This window comes from Antedon mediterranea, chromosome 1 (assembly GCF_964355755.1).
Source record: "Antedon mediterranea chromosome 1, ecAntMedi1.1, whole genome shotgun sequence".
NCBI classification, from domain to species: Eukaryota; Metazoa; Echinodermata; class Crinoidea; order Comatulida; family Antedonidae; genus Antedon; species Antedon mediterranea.
In genome coordinates, this window is record NC_092670.1 from 17,722,753 (window position 1) to 17,745,149 (window position 22,397).

Genomic DNA, 22,397 nt, shown 5'->3' on the forward strand with positions numbered 1-22,397 from the left:
AAACAGACATAGAGTATGGCCTACCACCCACAGGGGGCTGGGGCATTGACAGGCTGACTATGTTCCTCACTGACTCAAACAATATCAAGGTAAAACAGACATAGAGTATGGCCTACCACCAACAGGGGGCTGGTGCATGGGCATTGACAGGCTTACTATGTTCCTCACTGACTCAAACAATATCAAGGTAAAACAGACATAGAGTATGGCCTACCACCCACAGGGGGCTGGGGCATGGGCATTGACAGGCTGAATATGTTCCTCACTGACTCAAACAGTATCAAGGTAAAACAGACATAGAGTATGGCCTACCACCAACAGGGGGCTGGTGCATTGACAGGCTTACTATGTTCCTCACTGACTCAAACAATATCAAGGTAAAACAGACATAGAGTATGGCCTACCACCAAGAGGGGGGCTGGTGCATGGGCATTGACAGGCTTACTATGTTCCTCACTGACTCAAACAATATCAAGGTAAAACAGACATAGAGTATGGCCTACCACCCACAGGGGGCTGGTGCATGGGCATTGACAGGCTTACTATGTTCCTCACTGACTCAAACAATATCAAGGTAAAACAGACATAGAGTATGGCCTACCACCCACAGGGGGCTGGTGCATGGGCATTGACAGGCTTACTATGTTCCTCACTGACTCAAACAATATCAAGGTAAAACAGACATAGAGTATGGCCTACCACCCACAGGGGGCTGGGGCATGGGCATTGACAGGCTGACTATGTCCTCACTGACTCAAACAGTATCCTGTAAAACAGACAGAGTATTGCCTACCACCCACAGGGGGCTGGGCCATGGGCATTGACAGGCTGACTATGTTCCTCACTGACTCAAACAATTAAGGTAAAACAAATGTAGAGTGTGGCCTACCACCCACAGGGGGCTGGGGCATGGGCATTGACAGGCTGACTATGTCCTCACTGACTCAAACAATATCAAGGTAAAACAGACATAGAGTGTGGCCTACCACCCACAGGGGGCTGGGGCATGGGCATTGACAGGCTGACTATGTTCCTCACTGACTCAAACAATATCAAGGTAAAACAGACATAGAGTATGGCCTACCACCCACAGGGGGCTGGGGCATTGACAGGCTGACTATGTTCCTCACTGACTCAAACAATATCAAGGTAAAACAGACATAGAGTATGGCCTACCACCCACAGGGGGCTGGGGCATGGGCATTGACAGGCTGACTATGTTCCTCACTGACTCAAACAATATCAAGGTAAAACAGACATAGAGTATGGCCTACCACCCACAGGGGGCTGGGGCATGGGCATTGACAGGCTGACTATGTTCCTCACTGACTCAAACAATATCAAGGTAAAACAAATGTAGAGTATGGCCTACCACCCACAGGGGGCTGGGGCATGGGCATTGACAGGCTAACTATGTTCCTCACTGACTCAAACAGTATCAAGGTAAAGCAGACATAGAGTATGGCCTACCACCCACAGGGGGCATGGTCATTGACAGGCTGACTATGTTCCTCACTGACTCAAACAGTATCAAGGTAAAACAGACATAGAGTATGGCCTACCACCCACAGGGGGCATGGTCATTGACAGGCTGACTATGTTCCTCACTGACTCAAACAGTATCAAGGTAAAACAGACATAGAGTATGGCCTACGACCCACAGGGGGCTGGGGCATGGTCATTGACAGGCTGACTATGTTCCTCACTGACTCAAACAGTATCAAGGTAAAACAGACATAGAGTATGGCCTACGACCCACAGGGGGCTGGGGCATGGGCATTGACAGGCTTATTATGTTCCTCACTGACTCAAACAATATCAAGGTAAAACAGACATAGAGTATGGCCTACCACCCACAGGGGGCTGGGGCGTGGGCATTGACAGGCTGACTATGTTCCTCACTGACTCAAACAGTATCAAGGTAAAACAGACATAGAGTATGGCCTACGACCCACAGGGGGCTGGGGCATGGTCATTGACAGGCTTACTATGTTCCTCACTGACTCAAACAATATCAAGGTAAAACAGACATAGAGTATGGCCTACCACCCACAGGGGGCTGGTGCATGGGCATTGACAGGCTTACTATGTTCCTCACTGACTCAAACAATATCAAGGTAAAACAGACATAGAGTATGGCCTACCACCCACAGGGGGCTGGTGCATGGGCATTGACAGGCTTACTATGTTCCTCACTGACTCAAACAATATCAAGGTAAAACAGACATAGAGTATGGCCTACCACCCACAGGGGGCTGGGGCATGGGCATTGACAGGCTGACTATGTCCTCACTGACTCAAACAGTATCCTGTAAAACAGACAGAGTATTGCCTACCACCCACAGGGGGCTGGGCCATGGGCATTGACAGGCTGACTATGTTCCTCACTGACTCAAACAATTAAGGTAAAACAAATGTAGAGTGTGGCCTACCACCCACAGGGGGCTGGGGCATGGGCATTGACAGGCTGACTATGTCCTCACTGACTCAAACAATATCAAGGTAAAACAGACATAGAGTGTGGCCTACCACCCACAGGGGGCTGGGGCATGGGCATTGACAGGCTGACTATGTTCCTCACTGACTCAAACAATATCAAGGTAAAACAGACATAGAGTATGGCCTACCACCCACAGGGGGCTGGGGCATTGACAGGCTGACTATGTTCCTCACTGACTCAAACAATATCAAGGTAAAACAGACATAGAGTATGGCCTACCACCCACAGGGGGCTGGGGCATGGGCATTGACAGGCTGACTATGTTCCTCACTGACTCAAACAATATCAAGGTAAAACAGACATAGAGTATGGCCTACCACCCACAGGGGGCTGGGGCATGGGCATTGACAGGCTGACTATGTTCCTCACTGACTCAAACAATATCAAGGTAAAACAAATGTAGAGTATGGCCTACCACCCACAGGGGGCTGGGGCATGGGCATTGACAGGCTAACTATGTTCCTCACTGACTCAAACAGTATCAAGGTAAAGCAGACATAGAGTATGGCCTACCACCCACAGGGGGCATGGTCATTGACAGGCTGACTATGTTCCTCACTGACTCAAACAGTATCAAGGTAAAACAGACATAGAGTATGGCCTACCACCCACAGGGGGCATGGTCATTGACAGGCTGACTATGTTCCTCACTGACTCAAACAGTATCAAGGTAAAACAGACATAGAGTATGGCCTACGACCCACAGGGGGCTGGGGCATGGTCATTGACAGGCTGACTATGTTCCTCACTGACTCAAACAGTATCAAGGTAAAACAGACATAGAGTATGGCCTACGACCCACAGGGGGCTGGGGCATGGGCATTGACAGGCTTATTATGTTCCTCACTGACTCAAACAATATCAAGGTAAAACAGACATAGAGTATGGCCTACCACCCACAGGGGGCTGGGGCGTGGGCATTGACAGGCTGACTATGTTCCTCACTGACTCAAACAGTATCAAGGTAAAACAGACATAGAGTATGGCCTACGACCCACAGGGGGCTGGGGCATGGTCATTGACAGGCTTACTATGTTCCTCACTGACTCAAACAATATCAAGGTAAAACAGACATAGAGTATGGCCTACGACCCACAGGGGGCTGGTGCATGGGCATTGACAGGCTTACTATGTTCCTCACTGACTCAAACAATATCAAGGTAAAACAGACATAGAGTATGGCCTACGACCCACAGGGGGCTGGTGCATGGGCATTGACAGGCTTATTATGTTCCTCACTGACTCAAACAATATCAAGGTAAAACAGACATAGAGTATGGCCTACCACCCACAGGGGGCTGGTGCATGGGCATTGACAGGCTTACTATGTTCCTCACTGACTCAAACAATATCAAGGTAAAACAGACATAGAGTATGGCCTACCACCCACAGGGGGCTGGGGCATGGGCATTGACAGGCTGACTATGTCCTCACTGACTCAAACAGTATCCTGTAAAACAGACAGAGTATGGCCTACCACCCACAGGGGGCATGGTCATTGACAGGCTGACTATGTTCCTCACTGACTCACACAGTATCAAGGTAAAACAGACATAGAGTATGGCCTACCACCCACAGGGGGCATGGTCATTGACAGGCTGACTATGTTCCTCACTGACTCAAACAGTATCAAGGTAAAACAGACATAGAGTATGGCCTACGACCCACAGGGGGCTGGGGCATGGGCATTGACAGGCTTATTATGTTCCTCACTGACTCAAACAATATCAAGGTAAAACAGACATAGAGTATGGCCTACCACCCACAGGGGGCTGGGGCGTGGGCATTGACAGGCTGAATATGTTCCTCACTGACTCAAACAGTATCAAGGTAAAACAGACATAGAGTATGGCCTACGACCCACAGGGGGCTGGGGCATGGTCATTGACAGGCTTACTATGTTCCTCACTGACTCAAACAGTATCAAGGTAAAACAGACATAGAGTATGGCCTACGACCCACAGGGGGCTGGGGCATGGTCATTGACAGGCTTACTATGTTCCTCACTGACTCAAACAGTATCAAGGTAAAACAGACATAGAGTATGGCCTACGACCCACAGGGGGCTGGGGCATGGGCATTGACAGGCTTATTATGTTCCTCACTGACTCAAACAATATCAAGGTAAAACAGACATAGAGTATGGCCTACGACCCACAGGGGGCTGGGGCATGGTCATTGACAGGCTTACTATGTTCCTCACTGACTCAAACAGTATCAAGGTAAAACAGACATAGAGTATGGCCTACGACCCACAGGGGGGCTGGGGCATGGGCATTGACAGGCTTATTATGTTCCTCACTGACTCAAACAATATCAAGGTAAAACAGACATAGAGTATGGCCTACCACCCACAGGGGGCTGGGGCATGGGCATTGACAGGCTGACTATGTTCCTCACTGACTCAAACAATATCAAGGTAAAACAGACATAGAGTATGGCCTACCACCCACAGGGTGCTGGGGCATGGGCATTGACAGGCTGACTATGTTCCTCACTGACTCAAACAATATCAAGGTAAAACAAATGTAGAGTATGGCCTACCACCCACAGGGGGCTGGGGCATGGGCATTGACAGGCTAACTATGTTCCTCACTGACTCAAACAGTATCAAGGTAAAACAGACATAGAGTATGGCCTACCACCCACAGGGGGCTGGTGCATGGGCATTGACAGGCTGAATATGTTCCTCACTGACTCAAACAATATCAAGGTAAAACAGACATAGAGTATGGCCTACCACCCACAGGGGGCTGGGGCATGGGCATTGACAGGCTGACTATGTTCCTCACTGACTCAAACAATATCAAGGTAAAACAGACATAGAGTATGGCCTACCACCCACAGGGGGCTGGTGCATGGGCATTGACAGGCTGAATATGTTCCTCACTGACTCAAACAATATCAAGGTAAAACAGACATAGAGTATGGCCTACCACCCACAGGGGGCTGGGGCATGGGCATTGACAGGCTGACTATGTTCCTCCCTGACTCAAACAATATCAAGGTAAAACAAATGTAGAGTATGGCCTACCACCCACAGGGGGCTGGGGCATGGGCATTGACAGGCTAACTATGTTCCTCACTGACTCAAACAGTATCAAGGTAAAGCAGACATAGAGTATGGCCTACCACCCACAGGGGGCATGGTCATTGACAGGCTGACTATGTTCCTCACTGACTCAAACAGTATCAAGGTAAAACAGACATAGAGTATGGCCTACGACCCACAGGGGGCTGGGGCATGGTCATTGACAGGCTTACTACAGAGAGAATTCTTATTCAGTACTTCTATTAATTGATTATTGGTTGAAAAAAAAATAGGAAAACAAGTTAACTAAACCAATACTGTTAAAATTTTGATTATTAAGAAAAACTACCTATGGTGTCACAGTTTTGAGTCTTTGTTTTTTTTTCTTTTGATACATCACACACACAGCATAAGAAAATATAACATTGAACATCTTCTGTATTTTTCTTATGAAGAAAAAGTCTTGCACTGCAATAGGTTGACAACCATATCAATGTGATTGTTTTTGTTCCACAGGAGGTTCTTCTCTTTCCTGCCATGAAACCAGATGATCAGAAAGCACCAATGGCAGACCAGAGATCAGCAGAGCAGCCTGATCTGTTACCACCGCCATAACCAGTAATTCATCTATTACTAATGTTTCTTGTAGATGGGATGATTCTTTATTAATAGGAAGCCCTCTAAAACTTAAATACATTTGTTTTAATTTAATTATAGATTTAAATATCTAGATGTGTTTTTTCATTTAAAACAATAAATCTTGACCTGCAATAAGATCCAAGTACAGTTATTGATAAGCTATTCACATTTTAACATGTCTTACTTATATTTGAAGTGTCTATATCTACTGAATTAACTTACTAATATTCCAAGTAGACATTGATTATCTATATTTACACTGGGCCCACTTTATTTGAATGACAATGTGTCTATAGCTACTAAAGTAGTTACTAATAATATCAATATACAGATACATGTCCTGTACCGACATTGATGAACTATTTACACTTTCGTCCTAATTGTATTTGAATGTTTGAACTTTTATGTTGTATGACAATGATGAACTATTCACACTTATCCAAATTATTATTGAATGTGTCGACGTCTACTGAAGTAGATGACAATATTAATTATGTCATAAAGATCTTTTGCAATTTACGTATGTTAATAAAGGTTTTAGAGCAATGTGTAACTGCAGCAATACTGTAGTTTAAAAACGTAAATATATCCGAGCCCACTTGGTATGAAAAGATTCTTTTATAGTTTTGCTTTTTTTGTTACAGTTAGAGAATATTTGATAGTATTATGAAACATACTGCCAAGTTTATTATGAATAGCTGCTGATAGAAAGTGAATTGTAATGATGTAATTGTAATTAATGATTTTGAAATTTAAAATCACGGAGGCTATTAAAAATGAATAATTAAACATTTAAACAACAATAGTGATATATGATTGATAGAAAACTCTATTAAACCAGGGAGTTGTTAACTCCCTGATTAACATAATACAAAATATAATTGTGACACCGTGCTGAGTAGACGTGTTTTTAGTCGCGTGGAAGCGACTCTATAGTTCACTATGTCGGTCGGTCTGTCTGTCTGTCGGTCTGTCTGTCTGTCTGTCGGTCCGGTATCACTATGCGTTTTATCGCTTTCTGACCTTATCTTGATATCAGTTTAATCTAGCTAGGTCAATTTTTCACAGTATATTCCTTATGGCCAGGAATCAATGTGGTTATGTTTTCACGGTGCGCAATAAAAAATTACGCGGTCTACGCACGATTTAACGAAATCACGTTTGTAATCATATCTTCACAATCATGAATCACAATTAAATAAAATTTGGTACTCATAAATTTCAGGGCATAAATCATCATATGGCAATACAATTACGTGCGTAGCGCATGTAACGCATGCGTACGCGCGCTTAAAATTTTCAAAATTTATTTTCGATGAAATAAGAGTACATTTCAGGCAATTTTAAGCGTTTACAAAATTGCCATAAGTGCGCATATTTTTGCGCGCGCACTGCGCGTTAAATGTTATTGCGCACTCTTTTTGCCCGATTTCTGTTTTCTTGACTTACTTTTCAACTCGAAATTACGTTATACGAGCACGTCGAAAGTGACAGGCTACGCACGTGTAAATTAAAAAAATATATATGTTTTTAAACATTTCAACATTTTTAAACATGTTCAGTAATTTCGGTCAGTATAGTTCACTATGTCGGTCGGTCGGTCTGTCTGTCTGTCTGTCGGTCCGGTATCACTATGCATTGTAGCACGCGATGTTGGCCTTGTTTTATGAGCTCCTAGCTTGATGGCGTAAATCAGCATATACATGTTCCTAAAGGTCTCATCTTCATATTTTTACCTGTTGCAATTCCTCTTCAACTGTGATTTTATTATTGATGTCAGGTTTACCTGTAACTTTTAAACGAGTTCTGTGAATATTATCGGTGATTGCTTTACGGTTTACTGTTGTTCTGCTCTACGGATCTGTAATGTCTACAACAAAGGACGGAACAAAGCAATCTACTAGGCATTCCACACAGGTGGTACAGGCCACGAAGACCGAGATTCTACAATGCGATGAGCTGGCAGCCATGATCAACAACGGCATTGCTATTGCCTTTAAAAGTAAGGAAATCAAGGATATCTTAGGATGCGTAATATCAGAATTGAGTCCAAACTCACGCCACTCTTAGATCGGTTTGATAAAATCGAAAGTCGGCTTTTCGACATTGAGCTCGCAATGGGCGAAACCTCAAATCATCTTGATAAAATCAATGATCTTGAGCAAAAAATCCAAGCACAGGATGCTGAATTAGATTCATTGCAGCAATATAGTCGACGGAATTGCATCAGGGTATTTGGAATGTCGGAGAAAGAAGGAGAAAATACTAATGATCTAATAATTAATATGGTGAAGGATAAGCTGGCTATTGATCTATCCTCCGATCACATAGATCGATCCCATCGCACAGGCAAACGTAACGAGAAGAAATCAAAACCCAGACCCATTATTGTTAAATTTACTTGATATCAATACCGAAAGAAAGTGATTGTACAGAGAAGAAAATTAAAGGGTTCTGGCATTTCTATACAGGAAGACCTCACCAGTCGTAGAAGGGAGCTTTTATACAGAGCAAGTAGGCACGAGAAGGTGAAGAGTGCATGGTCCATTGACGGACGAATCTATGCTAGCTCTGTTTATAACGGAAAGGAAATTAGACACCATATTCGTACTTTTCTGGACCTAGATAACATCTCATAAAGAAGATCAGCAAACGAAGGGAAGTAAACAATTAACTGTTTCTTTTTCTTATTAAACATTTGAACTCTATATTACCACTTACATAAATTGCATGCATCCCTTTCTTTTATCATCATGAATAATAACTGCATGCTAATTTATTGACATTTAAATGACACTGCGGACACTTTTTCCTGTTTTGCTTCACCTCATGCTTGCGTTATTACTTTTATTAATTTTGTTTTCACTGTTTTTCACAGTTGTTTGACTCCTGTTCTTACTTTTTCAGGTAATAATAATAATATCAGGTGCACCACCACTAGCTCACTCAGATCCCTTATTTTCCTCCCTAAACCTTTTAAAGTTGAAAGATCTTAACTATCATCAACAGTGTACTTTTCTCTACTCATCGATTAACTCCCTAAACCCACCTCAATTTACAAATTTATTCCAACCAAACGCATCTTTTCACAATTATAGAACTCGAACTGTACAGGATATGCATATCCCTCTTCATAAAAAAACTTCATTTCAATATAACATAAGATTTAGTGGACCTAAACTATGGAATAAACTACCTTCAAATATTAAAGTTGCTGTATCTAAGAAAAGCTTTTCATTTAAACTTAAAAGATATATCACATCCAAGTATTAATTTTTATTATATTACATTTTATGATAATAATTTTAATGATGAGTAACAAGAAGAAGACGAATCAATTCTTTATTTATACCAAAATTGTTTTTTGTTATTGTTATTTTACTTATTTAGTTTAACCCATGTTATGTAAATTTTTTATATTGTTATTTCTTTATTTTTTTAATTAATTTATTTATTTATTTATTTTCTTTTTTCGTGTTGTTTTTATCTAATCTTTGTTTAGGCATGTCTGTCACAAGCTTTTTGCTTTTTTGATCATGCTGTTACAACCGTTAATGTAGAAAACGCCAGCTTATGTCGAAACAACCGTTAATGTAGAACAATCCACCGCTTATGTAGTAAAACCTCCAGCTTATGTAGAAACACCAACAGCTTATGTAGTAAATAAAAATCAACACCAGCTAATGTAGAAACGGTCACCAGCTTATGTAGTAACGAAAAATGCCTCCCAGCTTATGTAGTTACTATCGCCAGCTAATGTAGAAAATGTTATATATTTTACAAAAATGTCTAAATCATGTGCAAATGCATCGATCTTTACTTAGCTATCAGTCTTTCCACCTCTCGTAAGCAACCAACTTTCTAAATCGACCACACATCGTAAGCTACCATCTCTGTTGTTAAGGGACCGCTTCTCATAATCGACCACCTCTCATAAGGGATCACCTCCTCTCATAAGGGACCGCTTCTAATAATCGACCACTGCACTTCTCGTAAGCGACCACCTTTTTTAAGGGACCACGACATATTTCTCTCTATTAAAGGACCGCTTCTCAATTGAATTGCCCACCTCTATTGAACTTCCACCGTTTCTGTTAAGGGACCACTTCTTATAATCGACCACCTCTCGTAATTGATCACCTCCTCTCACAAGGAATCGCTTTCCATAATCGATCACCTCTCGTAAGCGACAATCTCTCTTAACGACCACACCTCTCGTAAATGACCACCTCTTTTAAGGGACCACGACCTCTTTTTTCTCTATTAAAGGACCGCTTCTCATAATCGACTATCTCCCGTCACAACGACCTCTAGTAAGTGACCACCTCTATTGAACGACCACCGTCTCTTTTAAGGGACCATTTATCATAATCGACCACGTCTCGGAAGTGATCACCTCCTCCTTTAAGGGACCGCTTTTCATAATCGACCACCTCTCGTAAGCGACTATCTCTCTTAACGATCACACCTCTCGTGGTCCTTAAATAGAGGTGGTGGTCCTTTAAAAGAGGTCGTCACTGACAAGTGGTGTGGTCGTTGAGGTGGTCGCTTACGGGAGATGGTTAATGATGAGAAGTGGCACCTGAACAGAGACGGCGGTCGTTCAATAGAGGTAGTAACTTTCCAGAGGTCGATGTAACGGGTGAAGGTCAATTATGAGAAGCGGTCCTTAAATAGAGGAGGTGCTGGCCTTTTAAAAGAGGTCGCCACTGACGAGTGGTGTGGTCGTTAAGGTGGTCGCTTACGAGATATGGTCGATAATTAGAAGCAGTCTCTAACAGAGAAAGTGGTCCTTTAAAAGAGGTCATCACTTACGAGAGATGGGGTCGTTAAGAGAGGTGGTCCTTTAAAACAGTCGTCACTGACGATTATGAGAAGCGGTCCTTTAATAGAGAGAAAGAGGTCGTGGTCCCTTAAAAGAGGTGGTCACTTACGAGAGGTGTGGTCGTTAAGAGAGGTGGTCACTTACGAGAGATGGTCGATTATGAGAAGTGGTCCCTTATGAGAGGAGGTGATCCCTTACGAGAGGTGGTCGATTATGAGAAGCGGTAGCTTACGATGTGTGGTCGTTTTAGAAAGTTGGTTGCTTACGAGAGGTGGAAAGACTGATAGCTAAGTTAATATCGATGCATTTGCACATGATTTAGACATTTTTGTAAAATATATAACATTTTCTACATTAGCTGGCGATAGTAACTACATAAGCTGGGAGGCAATTTTCGTTACTACATAAGCTGTTGACCGTTTCTACATTAGCTGGTGTTGATTTTTATTTACTACATAAGCTGTTGGTGTTTCTACATAAGCTGGAGGTTTTACTACATAAGCGGTGGATTGTTCTACATTAACGGTTGTTTCGACATAAGCTGGCGTTTTCTACATTAACGGTTGTAACACATGCCTTCTTCAATCATATTACCTTTCTTTACACCATTGTATTGACTGTTTTATTTGGAAGAAAATAAATGTTACTTTGAATTGAATTGAATTGAATTGAACATCGCAAAGAAATTGGTCTAAAAACATATTTATAACAAAGAAATTACTTTTCTAACTAACTAGCAAAGGCTACGTAAAGACACGAATATCAGTTTTAAGCTTGGTTCCGACTAGGACAACGCAACGCAAGGACGTAAGCCAACTGACGTTGTGCAGTTTGTTTATTTTATTAACTCGTACTGATTTCAGGCATATAAATAATTTGTGTATTATTTACATAAGTCAGCCATAACTGACCACGCTATAGGGAATGACCATATTCCAAATTGGAATGCGAGAGTTATTGAAAAAGAAGCACAGACAGACAAAAGAAAGATAAAAGAATCTATCTGCATAAGAAAAAGACCACATAATATCAACAGAGACATTGGTGGGTATGACCTCCCACATACATATGATAGTTTGCTGGAAAAAGTTGAAGCAGGAGGGGGGCCAGCGGAGACGCTCTACCGTCAATACCAACCAGACGGCTGGTGGCGCTGTTCAGCGTCACTTACAAAAAACCAGACCATTCCAACCCAGGCATTAGTCTGAAGCAGCTGACAGATTGTCGGCGAAACGTCACGAAGGTAATTTTATTCCTTTTCGTTGTTTTGGTTTAACATAAAAGTAAAAATCCACAAAAATATTATTTGGAACCAGATGAATTTATTCAATGTAATTTGTGTAAAAGTCTGTTCAACTTTTGAATAACAGTATCTCGTGACATTTGATTAATTCTTTGTTTCTTTACCCGTAATTTGACTTAGTGTTCACTATTTTTGTTTCAGAGGAAATCACTTTTTCCAATACTTTCACGCAGGCTTTGTGAAAATATAATTTTATTTTCACCTCATGAAATAATTCGTACCAAATGCAATTTTTTCTAATAGACCATGGATCACAGTTAAAGTTCCGGTCAAGCTGGACCAATAATTTGATAGGCTATATCTAAATGCTAGTAAAATGTATGATGTTCGGTCTACTGTCCATTTAATTAAATTTGTATAATGAACTGTTATGGCACTTTAGACATGGTTGTACAAACAACGCCATGTGAAAATTCAAATAAATTCAATATTTTATTTTGAAATCTCTGATACATAGAAATTAAAATTACATACATTAATTCAAACAAAACTGATTGTCGTATTTCATTTGGAATTTTCTTTAATGACAAATAAAATCAACGCATCATTGTGGTTTTAATATTACATTACCTTTATAACAGGGTACAAGTAGACAGTGCCTAAGCTTAGAAAAGTTGAGTGTGACAGTACACGTATATACTTCAAAAACATTATGTGATGTAATGTATACCCTTGATATATTCGATGAAATAATTTTATGATGATTGCATATGGATAAAAACTGCTCCTGAACTTTCCTCGCCAAACACTCGAGGACAACTACCCATCCTTATAACACTAATTATAAACCATCCCATTTCTGTGAGGTTTAAACATTAGGCCTACGCCAATTTCATGTGATGTCGATGAAAACCATTTTGCTCACCAAATCATGGGTGTAATTTGCACCATTGCCGCTCTCGTTTTGGTCCAGTTCCTACGTGATGAACATCGCATGTGTATCACATGTGATGCCTAGGCCTATATTATGTTCTATGACATTATGCTACATGTAAAACTGATACATCTGTGTTTTACATAAAGACCATAAGTATCAAATTTTCCTGATACTGGATACATTTAGATACAACCAAGAATCTGCAACAAATACTCGTGTTTTAAAATACAATTATTCATAATATGAAAGTGATATATGATTTTTATAATTTTATTTTCATGTTCAGTTACAGTATAATATCTATATTTTATATAACGTTTAGTTTTTGTTTTCTCTGGCCGCCTCTTCTTTGTTTTAAACTAATTATATATTGTTTTAATCGTAATGATAATTATGAGGTAGGTTCTTAAAACTTGTTTCGTAGAACGCCAAAGTACGCGCAACCCAAGTACGTACGCGCACCACAAGTTAATTTGACAAGCAACAGTCACAATTGTGATTGGTCATCGAACTTTACTTTGGGAAAATTTTATTTACAAAATAATTTACATTAATTCATTTGAGTTCTGTACAGTTATGTTCATTCGGTGATATCGTTTCCAATGATCCTCCGGCCACGTGACTTGATCTAATGGTATCTTCACAAAATAATCCCCTTCCGTTGTCACCAATAGAAACAGAGCGGCAATCGCACAGAATGGAAACGCTAACATTGGTAAACCAAGTACAGCTAAGAACTGGAACAACGCTAATGACGTTACAGCTGCAATTACAGCTGGTAAAAATAAATAAAAATATGATGATAAAAAAGAGTAAAAAATATATCGCGTATTTATTGTAGGCCTACTTATTATCATTTATCACATTGAGCATCCAATGTATGATGATTTAACCAAACTTAACGTTTGACGCGCGCGCGTACTAAATATGTACCACGCTTTAATTATCGGCGTTTAAAAATCCCGCTAAATATTTGTTATAAATTGAGTTAACTGATTCAAACAATAACCATTAGATGTACACAATGATATAAATACACCTACCTGAAACAATAACTAATAGATGGACACGCAATGATATCAACATAAAGACGCCTACCTGAAACAATAGCTAATAGATGGACACGCAATGATATCAACATAAAGACGCCTACCTGAAACAATAGCTAATAGATGGACACGCAATGATATCAACATAAAGACGCCACCAATACTGCAGGCTGTCAACACACTGTTGTACCCCATCACACCATTGTATAGAAGATCCAACGGACATGCTAGAGATATACCTGAAACAGATATCAATATTAATAAACTCCCAAGACATTATGATAATTATGATGTAAGAGCAGTTTTCTGTTTGAGCTCATGCCTATTACTTGCTCCTGGCAAGATGAAATGTATATCGTACTTTTAAGAAATGTTGCCGAATAAATATTATTAATTCATGTTTTAATATATTTGATTATTATTATTTCACAAATCTTTGTTTATTTTGAACATTGAAGAATACATTTTGACGAATTGTTAAATTTTAAAAAGAGCTATTGAAAATAATAATATGATATGCAGGAGATACGGATAGACAGAGAAGGGTAACGTTATCCGACCTTGGACGTTCATTACGTTTATTGCGGTGCTACATAGTATATTCAATATCACATATTTATGTTGAATCATTGTAATAGGCCTATATGTATATCTTCAAATTCAAACGTAGATATGTTACATGTACCCGTAAGTGGTGTGGCATTGATAATGTAGTTCTATTAAGCGTATAATTGATGATCAATATAACCCGATAAATACAAAAATAGCAATCAATTATTATAGATTACTTAATTGTGTTTATTATTAATAAATATTTGCAGAACTTACCTTACTAACCATAATTGATTTTATTGTTTCAATAATAAATATTATGAATTTATGTGGAGCTATAGCTTACCAACTATAATACCAATGAATGATCCCCAAATGGCGTGCCATAGAATGATTGGGGAGCATATTGCCATAGCAGCCGCTACTAAGCAACCAGAAACAACATCATCACAACCATAGCATTGTCCAATTCCTCTGGGTAGTCCCTTGAAGATCTTAACAGATAATGAATAAAATATAAAAATAAGAAAAACAAATTTAAAAAAATAAACCATTAAATAGCTTGGTTTCCACTTCGCAATCCAATAATGCACGCGCGCAAGCGATATGACAATCATAGCATCAATTCGGATGATTCATCGCTAGTGCTTAGTTTGTTTCCAGCATGCAGCACAAGGACGAAACGCAACTGTCGCTTGTGATTGGTCAACTCGCTTGCATCGCGTCTACGTCCTTGCTTGGTTTATTTAAGATTAGTCCTTGCGCTACATCCCCCCCCCCCCCTCTTTGTCCCGGTACCTTACCTCAGCCCAATCTACGTCATTCCCGATCCACGGTATTGTTGCTGCTACTGGTTTTTGCGGGAAGAAATCATTAGAATGTGTTGTTGCCGTCACAAACAAAAATGTTACTAAGTTAAATGACAGGTTGAACGCCGGAAGAGATACGCGGCCAAATAAGTTGTTTAATGCACTCGAAACAAAAACACTGTAAAGAAAGATATATCATAGACAATTACCTTCTATTGACTATGAATACATAATATAAATACATTAATTCACTTGTACTCACTGAGTTGACCAATCACAAGCACAGCACACTAAAAAAAAAATCGCTTTTCTACAAGCATTGGATTGACAGTGGCATTATCAGTATTAAAGACATTGTTAATAAGAACACTTTTTTAACATCAAACGAAATACTGGTGAAACTACAATGTAAAACAAACTGGTTAAATGAGTATTTGTGCATTATTAAGGCAATACCAATTCAATATGGAAACGTATTATTAAGGAGGTAGATATTTTCAATTGTGATGATAAAGATGAATTAGTTGGGACAAAGTATGAGATTAATACTACCAAACTAATATACTCATGGTTTGTGAAAGAATATTTCATTATTCCAATGTCACAACTAAAATGGGAAGAGTACTTCAATGATAACAACATTGATTGGAAAACTTCTTGGTTACGGAAAGTATGTAAAATGAAAGATAAGAAACTAGCACAATTCAATTATAAGATGTTACATAGAATACTGCCTACCAACAAACGGCTGTATCAGTGGAAAGTTAAGGAAACACAAACGTGTGACAAATGTGGAGAAATTGAAAATGAAAATCATTTGTTTTTTAGTTGTAGATTTATTCAGAAATATTGGAGGAAAATGCTTAGTATCTTTGTAAGTTTAAATCACAATAATATATCATTTAAACAATTAATACTAGGAACGGGAGATAAGCTAATAGATTATATTTACACTTTTGCAGCATTTACTATTTATAGAATAAAAATGTTATCTGCACTAAATAAGCCAGTGGGTAAATCTTTATGGAATTTATTTAAAAGCAATATGTTATATAACATTGAATGTGAAACATATAACAATAAAGAAACAAGTATAGAAAAATGGGTAGCTTTAAGAAATAAGATTATGATAATATAATTTCTAATTTGATACGATTAACCGAAAAAGAATTACAGTGATACGGGTTACTGGTGGTACTGAGCTATTATTGTTTTTTTTTATCATGTATATAAATATATTGTATAATCCGGGTTGTAAAATGAAAACAAACAAATGAAAATGTGTGAACTATTTTAAAACGAGATAGATGATAATGATGATCCTGTCAAGTGTATAACAAAATATAAGAAAATTAATGAAAAAAGGAGTAATACAGAATTCATATATGTAAAAATGTTACTTATGAACTGTAACGACATTTACAAGTTAAATAATACGATTTTATGTAATATGAGATAATATGAATGTGAATAAAAGTGGTGTTTGCGCCACAAAAGAGAAAAAAAAATCACAAGCACAGTAGATAATCCTTCGCCCCGTGATTGGTCAAATGCGGTGGCCTTATATACGTCCTTGCGCGTTTCGTCCGTGGCAACCAAGCTTTAATGGTGTAACGTTCCTATTTCTTTACTTTTTCCAATCAGGATTATACGTCGTTACGTCACATCTGATCCAGATCATCCAATAATCCACATACCAATTTTTTAACATTGCTTTCATTTTCACTTTGTTTTAATTTCAAAATGATTTGAAAATAAGAAGAAATTTTTAAATTGTAATTGATTTGAAAAAATACCCCACTGATAACAACCAACATGATGCCATGTTTTTACGGTACGTAAAATAGAAAAGTTCTTAGCGCTCCAATTAGCGCTAATAGGCCATATTCATATGCATAAGGAGACATTAATGTATAAACCAATTTATATTTTTAAGTTTTAAAATCTAACATTATTATCACGAATGTTGCCATTATCAAAATTAGGTAATTGACCTTGAACGATTTTGACTTACATCAATAATATTAATGTACGCTTAGTGTCATATGCCTGACAACATGCTCGTGTTTTATGTTTGTTTGTTATTGTGTTTTATGTTCTGTTTAGTCTTATCGCCGCGCATGTATAAACATTATCATTGTCTCATCTTTTTTTTATAGGCCTACTATATAGAGCTGTGGTCCTAGAAATTAATTTAATTTTGATTATAAATGCGAACGATCTTAAATTTCATTTACCTCATACTAATGAATTACATTTGATTTGAAACATTGTCCTTGTTGGCTATATAATGGCTAACGGTACGGAAATTAGTGCCATGTGCAAATGAGATTTGATTATCTCAGGATTCAAATTTTGAAACCAAGCATGAATCTCTTATCTTATGCGCCTCAACACAAAATTAATGAAATGTCTTCTTTAACTTATAATCCTCATAAAGTCGTTTCCGTAAAAGCAACAGCATTTCATTACTCAATTTTGATTTTCAATCATGTCTGTTGTTGATTGGAATAATCCACTATAGCATGAATGCAGGCGCGCAAGCACACAGAGCTCTTCTCTATTGAAAACGTTGAATGCCTAACACATACGGATAGAGAGAGATAGGAATAATTCATACTGGATTATAATATAGGCCTGCAACCATAATATGAACGAAAGTTCAGCTCCTAATTTGTTATACACAGTACACTATTGATGAATTTGATTTATTATACCGTACCATCAAAATCAATTTTTGTTTTTAGGGTATATCATACATAAACATCCTTTTTCTGGTTTTGATTCTTCGTACACATGAGTACACTATTGATGAATGTGATTTATTATACCGTACCATCAAAATAAATCGTTGTTTTTTAGGGTATACCATACATAAACATCCTTTTTCTGGTTTTGATACTTCGTACACCGTACACTATTGATGAATTTGATTTATTATACCGTACCATCAAATTCAATCGTTGGTTTTTAGGGTATACCATACATAAACATCCTTTTTCTGGTTTTGATACTTCGTACACCGTACACTATTGATGAATTTGATTTATTATACCGTACCATCAAATTCAATCGTTGGTTTTTAGGGTATACCATACATAAACATCCTTTTTCTGGTTTTGATTCTTCGTACACATGAGTACACTATTGATGAATTTGATTTATTATACCGTACCATCAAAATAAATTTTTGTTTTTAGGGTATACCATACATAAACATCCTTTTTATGGTTATGATACTTCGTGAGGTGGTTTCCCGAATGATCGTAAATCAAAGCGGTGGTACTGGGTATGATCAACTAGCGTTCTTGTCACATAGCCATCCATTCATAGAAGTACTGATGTAATCTGTACGGCGACTATAGAATGGACCCGAGACATATAACTTACTACGACTTTTAGTTGATAAAATGTGAAGAGTTTATTCTGGATTTCAGACGGAGTTTTGTCTTAATTTTAGTAAAAAGATAAATATTTTTGCACATATGGCGTTTCATACGTATACTACTTGAGTTTGGATACAGTAGTATTTTCAGACAAAAATCAAAATAAACAAGAAATATTTCTTACAAAAACCGCTGCTCGCTTATTGACGTAATAGTTTTAAAGATATTATTGTCCCTCTGAAAAATATTTTTTATTTCAAATTTTTTGAATGTGTCATTTTATTGTCACATAATAGTTATTTTACCTGAAAAAAAATGTTATTAAAAGCAAAAAATATTTCCATTGTCTGTCATGAGACAATGGTTTTTGAGTTATAATTAAACGTTTCTTTTCTCTTTTTATAATGTGAATTTTGTTACAGAAGTGAATAACTTTGATATGAAACAGACTCAATTTAGTTTATTTTATTGCTAAGGTCAAGTCTGGAGGTCACTTCATCACGCCTTACTTCAAGTGTGAAGTATCATATTACAAACAAAAACTTTCATGGACTGTTTTGATAATAATTCAATGATTATCTGACAGCGAAATACAGTATTGCCATGGGACTCATAAATACCAGAAATGCAGCTGGTACCTATAAAGTATAGTTGAGTTTCCATTTTAGCAAAAATGTCAAAGTGTAGTACTAGAACTGCTGCTTGATTTCATCTTAATAAATGAGTTATCTCGTGTGACGTAGCGAGCTAGAGCAGCAGCGTGAAAAATGAAATAAATAAGACAATAAATACAGACTTGGGGCAAGTCTATAAAGAGTTGTACGCGGTTGATTAATAGGTTGTAAGGGCGACGTTCCAATGTTATTTAATAGAAATTACGCTAAAAACTAATTATTTTCATGGAGAACTCATTTATTTCACCATGTATACTAATCAGTAAGATGAATAATGTATTTAACCTCGAATGTTAAAATTAGGATTTAATTCTTCAAGGGATCGCTTGCTATATTGTCTGCATAATTATTCAAATGTTATTAGGTTTTAGTAAAATTAAATTTTCTATCATTCTAACATTAAACTTCGTTCACACTGAGACCGGTGCATTCTAACATTAAGCTATCGTTCACACTGAGACCGGTGCATTCTATCATTAAACTGCGTTCATAATGAGACCGGTGCATACTAACATTAAGCGATCGTTTACACTGAGACCGGTGCATTCTAACATTAAGCTATTTATATCGTTTATACTGAGACCGGTGCATTCAAACATTAATCTTCGTTCATACTGAGAGCGGTGCATTCTAACATTAAGCTGCGTTCATACTGAGACCGGTGCATACTACCATTAAGCGATCGTTTACACTGAGACCGGTGCATTCTAACATTAAGCTATTTATATCGTTTATACTGAGACCGGTGCATTCTAACATTAATCTTCGTTCATACTGACAGCGGTGCATTCTAACATTAAGCTGCGTTCATACTGAGACCAGTGCATTCTAACATTAAGCTATCGTTCACACTGACTCCGGATTCAGTCCGGTGAGTGACGGGCTAAATTGTGTGAATGTATAGCGTTACATCTTATTCGATATTTATTGAATCAGTATAAAACAAAACTACAAAATAACCACATAAAAAAAGACTTTGTGTTGATTGCAAGTGATGTGGAATAAAATATGAAAAATTAACAAACCTGCCAGCACCAAGACAAACTACCGGGAAACTGAGCCAGCCATACCAATCTTCCTCGGCCGATATTGCCGTGACGATCGATCCGATAAGAAGACCTTGGAACGCAAAACCCCCGTTTTCAACCCCTCCTCTATCTTGGCAAAGAACCATTGACATCAATTGAGCTGATATAAGGCCTAGCAATGCGTTTATCGCCTGCCAAGGGTTCTGTACGAAAAGTGCCGCCAATACCAACAATCCACTGATTGGGTTATTCAAGAACACTGGTTGTCCCATCCCACGAAAACAAGCATTAATAAACTTGAAAACGATGTTTTTGTCTTTGATCCATTCCTTTAACGGTTTGATTTCACCCATAAAATAATGAGTGAAGTGATACCGGGTCGTCGAAGGAGGTGATTCCACAATCCCATCGGCCTCCATTTTACCCATTAATCCAGCAGCATAAACAACGCTAAAACTCAAATTGATAGAATTCGACAATCCGTTTAAACGTTAGATCAGATTCACAAACAAACAACTCTTCCGTTTTAAAACGATGAAATCTCCAATATTACACCAAGCCAACAGCTCAATGATGTAAACATCTCACTTGTAACATACCGTGCAATATAAATGCAGTTTATAAGTGAAAGGTATTTTAAGGCTGGTTATATTACTGCAGTACACATTGCTAATTAAAGTAGATGACTATTCGACTGGTCAGCGTGCTTTTTTGTATACACTGTACAGGTACAAAATGTGTATCACAATGCAAAGGAAACTGTATCGATCTTACGAAAGCTGTGATGTGTGTGTAAACAATTTAACATCTAAGTGAAAGTCAAGTTGATAGTAAATATAACGCACTAAAAATAATGTAGTCTTCATTTGACTATAGTCATAATTAATTACCTTCGTCAAGTGTGTTTACTTTAATTACACTCCAATTATTAAGCAAACTAATGACGTCATTTAAGTTATCTCTCTTAGCTAAATCATTAATTAGAATTGATAATTAGTAGTTATGGCAACAACTGAAGTGATTGTTTTTTGTTTTGTCATTTTGTGTTATTAGAATTATCTAAGCAACGACACAGTGTGTATACAACGTAAATGTAACAGTATTAATGGATAGTGATTTTTACTCTTAATCTCTTTGACACGTCTGCTGTTAAACAATAAATATAATTATAAACTGAACTCTCAAGTTTATTTAAGACATAAGACCAGAAATTTATTTATATATTTTTATCAGTATAGTTAAGCTTGGTTGCCACTAGCGACACAACGCAGAGACGTATTGGCGCGAAGTTCTTTATTGCGTAATCACAAGTGGGAACTCACGACGCAATAGTGCTGCAAACATCGGGTTGGAAAGGCATTTTCTTACGGTTTTCGCAACCTACGTCGCTAGTGGGAACCAAGCTTAACTCTCAATTTACACACCATGCCAAAACTAATCTATAAGCTTGATTCCTAGAACGCAACCGACGCAACGTAAGAAAATTCCCTTCCAATAATCGGTGCGATGTTTTCAGCAGCACTGTTGCTGATTACGCACTACAACACTCGCTTCTGATTGGTCAAATCACTACTACACTACAACGCAAGTTGTTTGACCAATCACGGTGCATTATCAAACTGTCATTTGTGATTGGTAAACTCAATTGCGGTGCCTTTACGTCATCTTTGCATTGTGTCGAAGGAAGAGCCAAGCTTTTATTGGTAAAATAATTTGTATTGCAT

General features: G+C 38.3%; 2 protein-coding genes across 3 annotated transcripts in view; one reads left to right on the forward strand and one right to left on the reverse strand.

Annotated features, from left to right (window-relative positions):
* The window catches only part of LOC140047313 (lysine--tRNA ligase-like), a 55,780-nt gene extending 49,473 nt beyond the window's left edge, over positions 1 to 6,307 (forward strand). For both annotated transcript variants that reach the window (XM_072092264.1, XM_072092255.1), the window contains one exon: positions 6,048 to 6,307. In XM_072092264.1, coding sequence (XP_071948365.1) covers positions 6,048 to 6,146 — 99 coding nt within the window. In that variant the 3' untranslated portion in view covers positions 6,147 to 6,307. The remainder of the gene's footprint in view (positions 1 to 6,047) is intronic.
* A 6,592-nt stretch (positions 6,308 to 12,899) lies between these two features.
* On the reverse strand, positions 12,900 to 21,092 carry LOC140042475 (urea transporter 2-like). Its single transcript, XM_072087703.1, has 5 exons — positions 20,671 to 21,092; positions 15,580 to 15,763; positions 15,123 to 15,270; positions 14,329 to 14,463; positions 12,900 to 13,950 (listed from the first exon to the last, which is right to left on the reverse strand). The coding sequence occupies exons 1-5, from the start codon at positions 21,090 to 21,092 to the stop codon at positions 13,721 to 13,723; spliced, it is 1,119 nt and encodes a 372-aa protein (XP_071943804.1). The 3' UTR covers positions 12,900 to 13,720.
* Positions 21,093 to 22,397: the final 1,305 nt, after the last annotated feature.

Coding starts and splice junctions, on each gene's coding strand:
- LOC140042475 (XM_072087703.1), bottom strand. CDS start 21,092: ATGGAGGCCGATGGGATTGTGGAATCACCTCCTTCGACGACCCGGTAT. Junction 15,764..20,670: donor GTTTGTCTTGGTGCTGGCAG/GTTTGTTAATTT, acceptor CTTTCTTTACAG/TGTTTTTGTTTCGAGTGCAT. Junction 14,464..15,122: donor ATTCATTGGTATTATAGTTG/GTAAGCTATAGC, acceptor TATCTGTTTCAG/GTATATCTCTAGCATGTCCG.